The sequence below is a fragment of the Scyliorhinus torazame genome, chromosome 22 (genome assembly GCF_047496885.1).
Source record: "Scyliorhinus torazame isolate Kashiwa2021f chromosome 22, sScyTor2.1, whole genome shotgun sequence".
Lineage (NCBI taxonomy): Eukaryota > Metazoa > Chordata > Chondrichthyes > Carcharhiniformes > Scyliorhinidae > Scyliorhinus > Scyliorhinus torazame.
Genome location: NC_092728.1, coordinates 80,151,400 through 80,163,049, shown reverse-complemented (window position 1 = coordinate 80,163,049; position 11,650 = coordinate 80,151,400). Strand labels below are relative to the sequence as shown.

The following is an 11,650-nucleotide window of genomic DNA, read 5'->3' as shown; positions in this document are numbered from 1 at the left end:
CAGTGTCCAGGTTTCACGGTCTGTTTGGGATGCTAGACAATGACCCCCACATGCTACATGGCCCATCTACCCACGGGAATCCACTTGGGTTGTGCAAAGTGCTCACTTACCACGATTGCAATTCCCTATTAGCAACAGCCTTCAGCCGCACGGCCAGAAGCCTCGGCAGTCAGTGGAGGCTTTGGGTGGTTGGTGGGGCAGGGGCAAGGATGCCCCTGGAATGGATACACATAATCCAGGGGTTGGCATGGTGGTGCCACGCGTGGTTGCCCCCCCCATCATCGTCCCCGTCCCCCATCCCATGGCAGCCCACCCTTTGGGGGGGGTCCCCCACCCTGATGCACTATCAATTACGACGAGACGAGAGTAGAGAGCAATCGAGGGTTTATTAAGCAGAGATGTGTTGCCTCCTGCAGTTGCTGCCGAAATGGCTGCAGCTCGGTGAGCACACACATTTATACTCCGCCTACTGGGCGGAGCCAGCAGGCAGGGATCTACCCCCGTACCTGTAGTACAGGAGTCTTACCGTATTACCTCTCATATACGTATTATACAAACAGTGGTGACCACCACATTCACCCCCTGTTAAAAAAGAGTCCAGCGGGGGTGGTGGAAAACTATTTACATGGTATGTGAGCATTTATAAAGAGTACAGTTTGGTGAAAGTTCACAAATTTAGCCGGTCGGGTGCCTTGAACCTCCGTTGTGAGCGCCGCAGTCCCGGTGGTGATGCAGGCGCCAGCTTGGTCGCCTGTGACTCGGGGAGCGTGTAGTCCTCATCCTCATCCCCGGGTGGAACCAGTGGGAGGACGGATCATCCTGGAGCGGGAGCTGTGGTGAGGTGCGCTGGGGGGAGGGTGGGTGGCGCCAGGGCAATTGGAGGGGGGGTGGGGAACCAGCTAGTGCCCGGTCCCTGAGGGCGACTGTGTCTTGGCGGCCATCGGGGTACGCCACGTAGGCGTACTGCGGGTTCGCATGTAGCAGCTGTACCCTTTCGACCAACGGGTCCGCCTTGTGGAGCCGCACGTGCTTGCGGAGGAGAATGGGTCCTGGGGCTGCCAGCCACGTTGGCAGCGAAACCCCGGAGGTGGACTTCCTAGGAAAGGCAAGGAGAAATTCATGGGGGGTTTCATTAGTCGCAGTGCAAAGTAGCGATCGGATGGAGTGGAGGGCGTTGGGGCGGACCTCCTGCCAGTGGGAGACCGGGAGATTTTTAGACCGTAGGGCCAGCAGGACGGCTTCCAGACCGTCCCGTTCTCCCTCTCCACCTGTCCGTTTCCCCGGGGGTTGTAGCTGGTCGTCCTGCTCGAGGCGATGCCCTTGCTACGCAGGAACTGACGCAGCTCATCATTCACAAAGGAGGATCCCCGGTCGCTGTGGACATAAGCGGGGAAACCGAACAGAGTGAAGATGCTGTTGAGGGCTTTGATGACTGTGGCAGATGTCATATTGGGGCATGGGATGGCGAAGGGGAATCTGGAGTATTCATTGACAACGTTCAGCAAGTATGTGTTTCGGTCGGCGGAGGGGAGGGGCCCTTTGAAATCCATGCTGAGGCGTTCAAAGGGACGGGAGGCCTTCACCAGGTGCACTCGGTCTGGCCGGTAGGAGTGCGGTTTGCAGTCCGCGCAGACCTGGCAGTCTTTGGTGACCATCGTGACCACCGAAATGGAGTAGGGCAGGTTGCGGGCTTTATGACGTGAAAGAACCGGGTGACCCCTGGGTGACAGAGACCATTGTGTAGGGCCCGGAGTCGGTCCACTTGTGAGCTGGCACATGTACCTCGGGATAGGGCATCGGGGGCTTGTTGAGCTTACTGAGGCGATACAAAATCTCATTACTGTAGGTGGAGAGCTCGATCCTCCACCTCAAGATTTTATCATTTTTGGCCTTGCCCCGCTGTGTGTTGTTGAACATGAAGGCTACCGACTGTTGGTCAGTGAGGAGAGTGAATCTCCTGCCGGCTAGGTAATGCCTCCAATGCCGCACAGCTTCAACGATGGCTTGGGCCTCTTTTTCGACAGAGGAATGCCGAATTTCGGAGGCATGGAGGGTGTGGGAAAAGAATGCCACGGGCCTGCCTGCCTGGTTGAGGGTGGCGGCCAGAGCGACGTCTGATGCATCGCTCTCGACTTGGAAGGGGAGGGTCTCGTCGACCATGTGCATCGCGGCTTTGGCGATGTCGGTCTTGATACGGTTAAAGACCTGGCGGGCCTTGGCCGTCAGGGGGAAAACTGTGGAATGGATGAGTGGGTAGGCCTTGTCTGCATAGTTAGGGACCCACTGGGCATAGTATGAGAAGAACCCCAGGCATCGTTTGAGGGCCTTGGGGTAGTGGGCGAGGGGGAGTTCCATGAGGGGCCGCATTCGATCGGGGTCAGGCCCTAGAACTCCATTTTGCACCACATAGCTAAGGATGGCTAAGCGTTTGGTGCTGAACACGCACTTCGCCTTGTTATATGTGAGGTTCAGGAGTGATTTCGCCGAAGGGAGTGGGCCGGTTGCATCACAAACTGTTTGGCCTGGTGCGGTTCTCATTTTCAGCCTCTCCCTCTATTCGCCCACCTTGTTTCGCTCGATTGAGAGCGCACGAAGAGTTGGATGTTTAATGCAAAATATGAGTTTTTTGCAACGCAACTGTAATGTCAAGGTGATCTCTCTTGCTCCATTAAAAACATAAATCAAGATATGGCAAATGTCCCTACTTCACTGCAAATACAAAATATCTTACCCTTCATAAGAAAATAGCATCACAGTAGCTGATATCAAACTAAGGTGCTGCACAATACAGAATTATTTTACTGATTTAGAAAGTATTGTTAGATTGGTAGTTCAGGGAGGCTCAGAATGCAGCAACAGACCTTAGTGAGAGCAGATTCAAATTGATTAATTGATTCTTCAAAAAAGTAGTCTCCATGACAATGAGACGATGGAGCTCCCTAAATTAACATTTGCTTTGAGTGAGAACATAATAATACACCAGTTCAATGGCTTAAAATTAGTGCCCGGTGGCACAGTGGTTCGCACTGCTGCCTCACAGAGCCAGGGACCCGGGTTCAATTCCGGCCTTGGGTGACTGTGTGGAGATAGCCCTTTCGCCCCGTGTCTGCGTGGGTTTCCACCGGTTTTCTCCCACAGTCCAAAGATGTGCAGGTTAGGTGATTTGCATTGATCAATTGCCCCATAGTGTCCAGGGGTTCGCAGTATGGCTGAGGTTACAGGGGTGGGTTACGGGGATGGGGTGGGGGACATGGGCCTAGGTAGGGCGCTCTTTCAGAGGGTCGGTGAAGACTTGATGGGCCGAATGGCCTCATTCTGCACTATAGGAATTGTATGGTCTAAATGCAGCTGTCACCTTCTCTCAGCCTTGAAAACTTTTGTTGCAGATTATGGGGAGAATGATTAGGATCCACTGGGAAAAATGGAATATCCCAAAATAAAATGCTTGAAAAAAGGCAGCCGAAAGAGGAAAGCCAAAAGGAGCAATGAGTAAAGCTGTGAAACTAAATGCAACAGGAAATAAATGTATTATTCCAACAAATCGGTTATCAGAAGAAAATTATGCACCTGTAAGGACCTGTAAGCTGGGGATAAACTAGCATGGAAAAGAGACTTGCATTTATAAAGCACCTTTCATGACCACTGAACATCTTCAAGCACTTTACAGCCAACGATGTACTTTTGAAGTGTAGCCACAGTTGTACTTTTTGAAATGCGGCAGCCAATCTGTCCAGCAAGCTCCCACAAACTGCAATGTGAGAAAACCCTAATAATCTGCTTTTGTAGTGTTAATTAAGTGAAAGATTATGGGCCCGATCTTTCCAAAAGGGAACAATGTCCTCGAGCGAGTGCGTTTAGCAGCGTGTTCCCCAGCACTCGCTTTGAATAAGAGGCCTGAACGGGGAACACATGGCTGAGGCCACACATAGCCCCGTTTTTTAGAATGGGGAGCTAGACTCGCTGAACGCCCTGTTGTAGCGAGATCGGGACGTCCTTTGTAAACGGTATCCTGTTCTCCGAGGCCCCAAAATGAAATCTCCAACCCCCCCCCCCCCCCCCCCCCCTCCGGCGGTATCCCCCTTGCAATGTCTCGTGAGATTGCGTTGAATTTAGTGAGGCGTTGCGATCCGGGGTAGATCCCAGGAGTGGGGTCTCCTGGCTTTCACCGTTGGTAGCAGAGAGGCTTTAAGAAGTCCGGAGATGAGTCACTCGCTGCAGAATTCCCAGCCTCTGTCCTGTTCCAGCAGACTTCTTTCAATGTTTTTCTCGGCTTCCTTGTAGAGCATAAAAGCTGATGTGAGTTTGGGTTATTTTTGTTCTAAAAATGGATTGCTCATTGCTGTTACTTTCTGCTGGTAACCGTTGAGCTGAGATAATTTGCTACATGAATGATACGTTTGGGAGCTTTATTGAGGCATATGGCTCTGTTTCATAATAATACCTACAATGAGGCAATCACACAAAAAATGTTGAAACCAATGTGCAACATGAAAATAATAGAACAGTAGAAAAATCTTAAGCCGCTAAATTATTAAAGGTATTTTTATTCTGTTAGTTTTCTGCAAATCATTATGATTTAATGGCTGGCAACTATTTTACAGAATTTTGCAAGCACATGATTTAAAAAAAAATAATGCAGTTTTGAACCAATGATAAAATCAATAGATACATTTTGTCCCTTGCTTTAAGCATCCGTGTTCTTGAACATGTCTAATAGTATTGCTTTACAATGTACACAGTGTTCCTATATTAGACTGCAAAACTTTAATTAATGCAATGTTCAGTCCAAAGCTTAATCCAATACACACATAAATAAAGAACTGCTTAAACACAGGCATCGTATAAAGGTGCTGATTCTGGCTACACAGGTTGGAGATACGACTTTCATTTGAAACAGCAAGATTGCTGACCTAGAAGTCTTTTGCTCTACCTGTGTATTGTCTAGCATTAATCATTAACAATGGTTTACAATCCCCTGCTGTTGCAGGACTAGTACTGATAAGTACTGAATGAAGCATCGGGAGACAGAACAGACATTCAAATGTCTGTAACATTCGAGCACTACGTGTTCTGTGAGTCATACCGGTTATGTTCAAAAATATATTTTAACTTCAGAAATGACCTTTATTACAAAGGAAATTTTCACATTTTACAAGATTTTCACAGTGGGTAAACTGTCCAAATTATTGCAAACAATTGCTCCAAACTAACCAATACTGGGTATGTTGAATCGTCCGTTTTTGGCCTGGATTTTGGGGTCAGTTGCAAAATGCCAGTGCCTGTCACTGACCTCAATGAATGCTGCCCACTTTCTAGCGATCTCTGGCATGGATTTCACCTTTGCTAATTTGAATTTGAATCTGGCACCAAGTCAAGGGTATCTCCAGGATCTCGACCATAGAAATGTCATCAAGCAGGGTAAGCAGACAATTATAGTAAAGAATTCTCATAGACAGCAAACCGAAGTACAATGGACTGATTAACCAACACTTCATGTGAATTTAGCAGAGAGCAAAATAAAGATCAAGACCTAACATCAGAAGCTGAAATAATAAAAACAATTCATTTAAAAAGTACTAAAAATGTCGAACTTTTATCATAATGGGAAAAAATGACATGACACAAATATAACATTAATTTTCCAGGGTCAGAAATGTTCTTCAGTAGCTATACCTTAGCACACCATTAAAAGACAAAGTAATACCTTATTAACATGGCATAACTTTTTCAGGAGCTTTTAACAAAGAACAAACAAAGAAAAGTACAGCACAGGAACAGGCCCTTCGGCCCTCCAAGCCTGCGTCGACCATGCTGTCCGTCTAAACGAAATCTTCTACACTTTTGGGGTCCATAGCCCTCTATTCCCATCCTATTCATGTATTTGTCAAGGTGCCCCTTAAACGTCACTATCATCCCTGCTTCCACCACCTCCTCCAGCAAAAAAACAGAGACAGAGGAAAGGAAGAATAAAAGATCAGATCAAAACCAGGCGGACCAGGAGATGCTGGAAATATTTAGTAAATCAACAGTAATATTACAATCTAAAAGAGGAACTTTTCATCAGTTCAGTGATTTCTAAAGATTGCTGTCTGTGGGGTCTTCAACAGCTCACCCTGTGGAGGAGCATGGAATCATTGACAGCACCCCCTGGACATGGGTAGATGCCAGAAGTTGCTGTCAGTTTCACAGCTGTAACAGCAAGCGAATGCTGACAATTTCGCTGTCATTACAACTGCAAAATCCAGGCCATTGTGTCTTTTATACTTGTGTTCTGACCAGTCCGATACAGCTTTCTCTGGGCCTCTGGGCACAATGTGAATGTTATTTTATCCTTTGAACTATGCCCAAGAAATGGTTCTGCACCATTTCTTCACTCAGGATTGACCATCCAAAGGCTGCCTTTTAAAAAATGATGGTTTTAAAAAAATTAATTGCATGTAAAAATATTACAAAACTGATTGCAGGGTAGTCTACAACAGCTAGTGACAGAGTGAACAGACATGAGAAAAATGAATGGGTACTTTTCTAAGCCTGAAAAGCAGAGAAGCCTGATTGACAAATCTGGGTTCCAACAGACATACTTGGAGAAAGAAACATCATTATTATGGTACATCAATGAGGAAAAAAGTTCTAGTTTTTTTTCCACAAAACTTAAGCTGCAATTGTCCTGTAATCTTAACTGAAAAGGTGGTTAACAGGCGACGATTTAAAAAAAAAATCTAGTTACAGCTCAGTGGATTAATAAAAAAATATGTTCGGCTTACCACAGCATGTTTTCCCGATGAAGCACACAAGTTTCTAATCCTTTTCAACACCTAAATACTGATTTATCTTACTGGGTAGAAATTTTTCGGGTCTCCAACTAAAGAGTTGAATGCTGACCTTTAAGAACTTTATCATGTTGTTCACTGCTAAAATATTATTTGTCACTAGTTTGGGTAAAGTCTGGGTAAATAGTGTCAAATCCCAACAAGACAAGATATGAGTCAGGTTTCCATTACAATATTATTACTTGAGTTCTTGTCTACAAAGATGGCATATCTAATGGGTAGGCGCGATTGAAGAATGCTAAATAAATGTGAAAAGAAGTCTGTTTGTTTCTTTCTAAGTTACCATGGTAATACAACTATCAGCTTTTATGTAGTTTTTTTTTAATCGATCACTTAATTTTCTAAAATACTAAGATTGTCTTCCCATTTCTGCCCATTTAAGCAAATTATATCTGTATTTTTTTATTATGCCATTCCCTGACAGCAAAACATCCAAAACTGTAGTGTGTGTACTGTTTTTTGTTTAGTCTACGCAGTCACTCTTGTGTGTCTTGCCTTCTTTACTCTATCTTAATTTATAGACAGAAGTAAGTGTATGAAATTAGAAAGTACATATATAAATATATTTTTTAAGTAACACAGAACCATGGAGACTATATCATTCCTTCTTCACTTGACCAAATGACGGCGTTTAACCATTCTGCAGTTGCTAAAATCTACTCTAATAGTATCAGTTCTTACAGTGCTGTTTAGTTCCAAATGGCTCAACCATATTCCATTAATGATGCTGCTTTCTTGAGATCTTCACTGTTCTGCTTCTTTTGCTTTTTAAACAATATTCAAGCAGGAGTGCGACATCATTGTTCTTTTGTAAATCTCCATACAGTTTAATGTGTTCAGGTGCTTTGCGTCCATCCATGCATCTGCTTTGCTATTTGATGCATATAACTAACATCAGGCCGAAGATCTGGCTCAGGGTTGATGCACATGATCACCAACTCTCGTAACTAAAACAAAAAAAGTTTAAAAATGCAGTTTATTAGACAAACCTAATATAAGTTATTCTGTCACATTCCATTTTTCATCAAAGAGGTGGGAACATTCGTCTCCATCGTCTACTAGTGGGAGTGCAGCTTAGTATTAACTAAGTATTGCGAACAATATGAGCTCCTTAGGACCATAGTTTTATTGGGAATAGAGTCCTGAGCTGAGTGAATTCCGTAGTAAGCATTGCAGCAGGAGAGACCCATGCCCCACCCTTTGGGGACAAAGGACAGGGATACCAGCTCATTATTTCCGGCAAGAAGAGAACAGGTGTAAACAGAATGACAACCAATAGCCTAGTAAGCAGTTTTTGAAACTGTTAACTTATGGCACCAATATGCAGTCACAATGAAGGTGGCGCAGTGGTTAGCACTGTTGCCTCACGACGCTGAGGACCCGGGTTCGATCCCGGCCCCGGGTCACTGTCCGTGTGGAGTTTGCATATTCTCCGCGTGTCGGCATGGGTCTCACTCCCACAACCCAAAGATGTGCAGGTTAGGTGGATTGGCTACGCTAAAATTGCTCCTTAATTGGAAAAAAAATTGGGTACTCTAAATTTTTTTTTTTTTTAAATTAAGTCACGGTGAAAAACTACTATTTGAAGGATCATTAGATACACAAAGTGCTGACTTCCCTATCCAGTTTAAAGCTTGCAAGGTGAAACATAATGATACAAATGGCAATTTGTAAAAGATGCCCCAAAATTTAGACCTGCAAAAAAAACCCTACAAATTCTTTGGCTGTGATTCCAAATTACATTATCTTGATTTAAACCCGTGATTATCAGTATTGTTTTGTGAGTCCCTTACAAAAACGTTTTTTTTTGTCAGCACTTTGTAATTAACGTTAAATCAAGAAAAGTGCTTAAAATTGCATTTTGGCTGGTGATTGATTATTTTACTTTTGAATTAACAATGGGGAAAACTTTCCATTTTTAACCTGACTAATTGGCACCTGGACAGGAACTCTTTGTGAAGGAAGTGAAATTCTTCATCCTCACACAAACCCTCAGTTCAAATCAGTAGCCCCGGTGTGAAAAACAGTAGCCCAGTGAAGGGAAACGTTTTTAAGGTTATTTATCAGGGGGTGTTCTAGTGTCATAATTCTCTGTGATAATTGTGTGTTTTATTCTAGAGTAACACACAACCTGTAGCACTATGCTCTCATTATTGCTGAACAAGGACATAGAAGATGACTGGAATCATATCTGCACTTGTCTATATCTTTAACACTGCTGTGAAATGATCCGTTACTGGGGGTATTTCAATTTGTTGAAACACTATTTATCTAAAAATCTGCTTGACTCAATTATCCTGTACAGGCCAATTCCGTTTCGTAACGTGTTTCGATTGATCTTTAACCCAAAGATATATATTTGCTGTATCTTTAAGAGATATAGCAAATCGCCCACTTAATATCAGCGGCAGCCCAGCTTTGCAGGAAATGCTGACGTGCAGGAAATGCGGTGACATGCTGCCTCCTTAAGCTTTGAAATCTATTCTAAGTGATGCTTTTTACTGTAGCTAATGACACTGCTGCACCCCAATGGTAATACAAAATTGCTGCTAAAGTAACAGGTAGCCAAACTGACGACCTGAGTGTTAGTAAGCCCGATGGCCCTGCCCAGCTGCATGACCTGTCAGTGAGGTTTCCCACTGATTTGAAACAAAGTCATTGTAACTTGAAAGTGTGAGTACAAACATGCACATGTTACAGTTGTTTTTCACTGTCCCAGGTATTATGAGGTCTGTTTCTATCTTGATCCAGTCGGGAACAGCTGTTATAGGAAGGGGGTCCCTGTGATGTCACCATCCCTACAGGAATACTGTTGGAGTCCACAGGAGGAGGTGTCAACAAGGGCTCTGAAATGCAGATGTTCCAACAGCACATCGGTAAAGGTTCCGGCAATCTCAGAAAATCATACAGTTCTTTCATCAGTTCACATGCATGCCTGAATTACACCTTAAAACCAGAACTATTGCCTCAATAGTATCCAATGTTGGCACTAAAGCAATTATTCAGAAAATGTATTTCTGAAAAAAGCGCACTGTTTGTCAAAGCTTTTCATCATGCACTCATCAAGACATTTCGCAAGAATACAGGTCCAAGGAAAGCAACAGATTTATAATGTATACGAGACTGCTGATTGGTTGACAAATGGACTCTAATTGGTAGAGCTGTTGCCATGGAGAATGCCCTATTTGATGTTGACTGACAGTTAACATGTGAGTCCACTTGCCAACCAGTCAGCACTCTCTTCTCCCAGGATAAATGTGTGGCTGCCCTTGGATTTGTATTCTTGGAATTGTTCTGATGATTGCGAGTCAAATTGTTTCAACAAAATATGGGCTGGATTCTCTACTGTCGGGATTCTCCGTTGCGCCGGCAACCCGGGGATTTCCTGGTGGCGTGGGGCTGCCCACAATGGGAAACCCCATTGGTCAGTTGGCGAGACGGAGAATCCCGGGGGCTGCCACACCAGAAATCTGTGCGGTGGGTCGGAAAAACCCACCCAATGCCTTTTTTCAGCACTACTCTAGTTTCGTACTACCAAACGACGACATGATGTCCATTCATTTGCTCCCATATTAATAAAGCACATTGTATCTTAAGCTTTATTAATAGGGGAGTTGAGTACAAGAGTAAGGAGGTCATGTTAAACCTGTATAAAACACTAGTTAGGCCTCATCTGGAGTACTGCTTCCAGTTCTGGGCATCTTGAGGAAGAGTGTGAAGGCAATGGAGAGGAGATTTACAAGAATAATAATTCCAGAGATAAAGAACTGTAGAAGGAAAGGGTGGGACTAGTTTCCTTGGAGATAAGAAGGCTGTGAGGAGACTTGATGGAGGTATTCAAGATCCTGAAAGTATGGACTGGGTAAATCGTGAGAAATTGTTCCCACTCAAGAGAACCCAGATTCAAAATAATTGGTAAAAGGAGTACAAGTGATTGAAGATTGAGGCCTTGAATACAATTCCATTATCCATTTCCTTATGAAAGAAACTGTGTCTGCTAGGTCTGTTGTTAAATCTAAAGCAAGCTCAGTCTGTGCATTCCATGAACCAAAGGCTCCTCTTTACGAATCCATGCTATTCAGTTTTACCTTTGCTAGCTGAGCAACAATCATAAAAATTACATTTACCAAAAATAGTTTTGTATTTATTCTTTGTTACAAAATTGATAACAGACGAGCAAAGGGGCAATGACAAGTTGAGTTTGTTCTTGAATCAGCTTTCCGTGACACAAATATCTCATGGCTGTAGCTACACTCCACAATCCAATGTGAAGCCTCACAATCCTTTCCACTTCATCACACTGACCAGTAAAATGAATTTAATTATCTATTTTTTTTCTTGCTGTGTAGTTTAAATATCTAGCAGATAAAACAGGAAGTGGAGATGTTTTAAAATGGCTTTTTTTTTCCTTGAATACATCGATTGGGGTAGATTTTCATCTCCACTGCCTGAGTGTTAGTATCACCTAGGTGGAGTGTAGGAAGGAACGCTTTGTGGAACGAGCTGTACATGGGGGTGGCACGGTGGTACAGTGGTGAGAACTCTGCCTCACAGCGCCAGGGACCCAGGTTTGATTCCGACCTCAGGTGACTGTGTGGTGTTTGCACTTTCTTTTTTTTTAATTAAATATTTTATTGAAAATTTTTGGTCAACCAACACAGTCCATTGTGCATCCTTTACACAATATTATAACAACACAAATAACAATGACCTATTTTATAAACAGAAAATGAATAAGTAATAAATAATAAAAATGAAAACTAACCCTAATTGGCAACTGCCTTATCACAAGTAACACTCTCCAAAAATATAATTTAACA

At 43.7% G+C, this 11,650-nt stretch overlaps 1 protein-coding gene across 1 annotated transcript in view; it reads right to left on the bottom strand.

Annotated features, from left to right (window-relative positions):
- Nucleotides 1–4,515: 4,515 nt before the first annotated feature.
- The window catches only part of LOC140399158 (serine/threonine-protein kinase Nek6), a 167,684-nt gene continuing 160,549 nt past the window's right edge, over nucleotides 4,516–11,650 (bottom strand). The window contains exon 7 of the mRNA XM_072488429.1: nucleotides 4,516–7,777. Coding sequence (XP_072344530.1) covers nucleotides 7,667–7,777 — 111 coding nt within the window. The 3' untranslated portion in view covers nucleotides 4,516–7,666. The remainder of the gene's footprint in view (nucleotides 7,778–11,650) is intronic.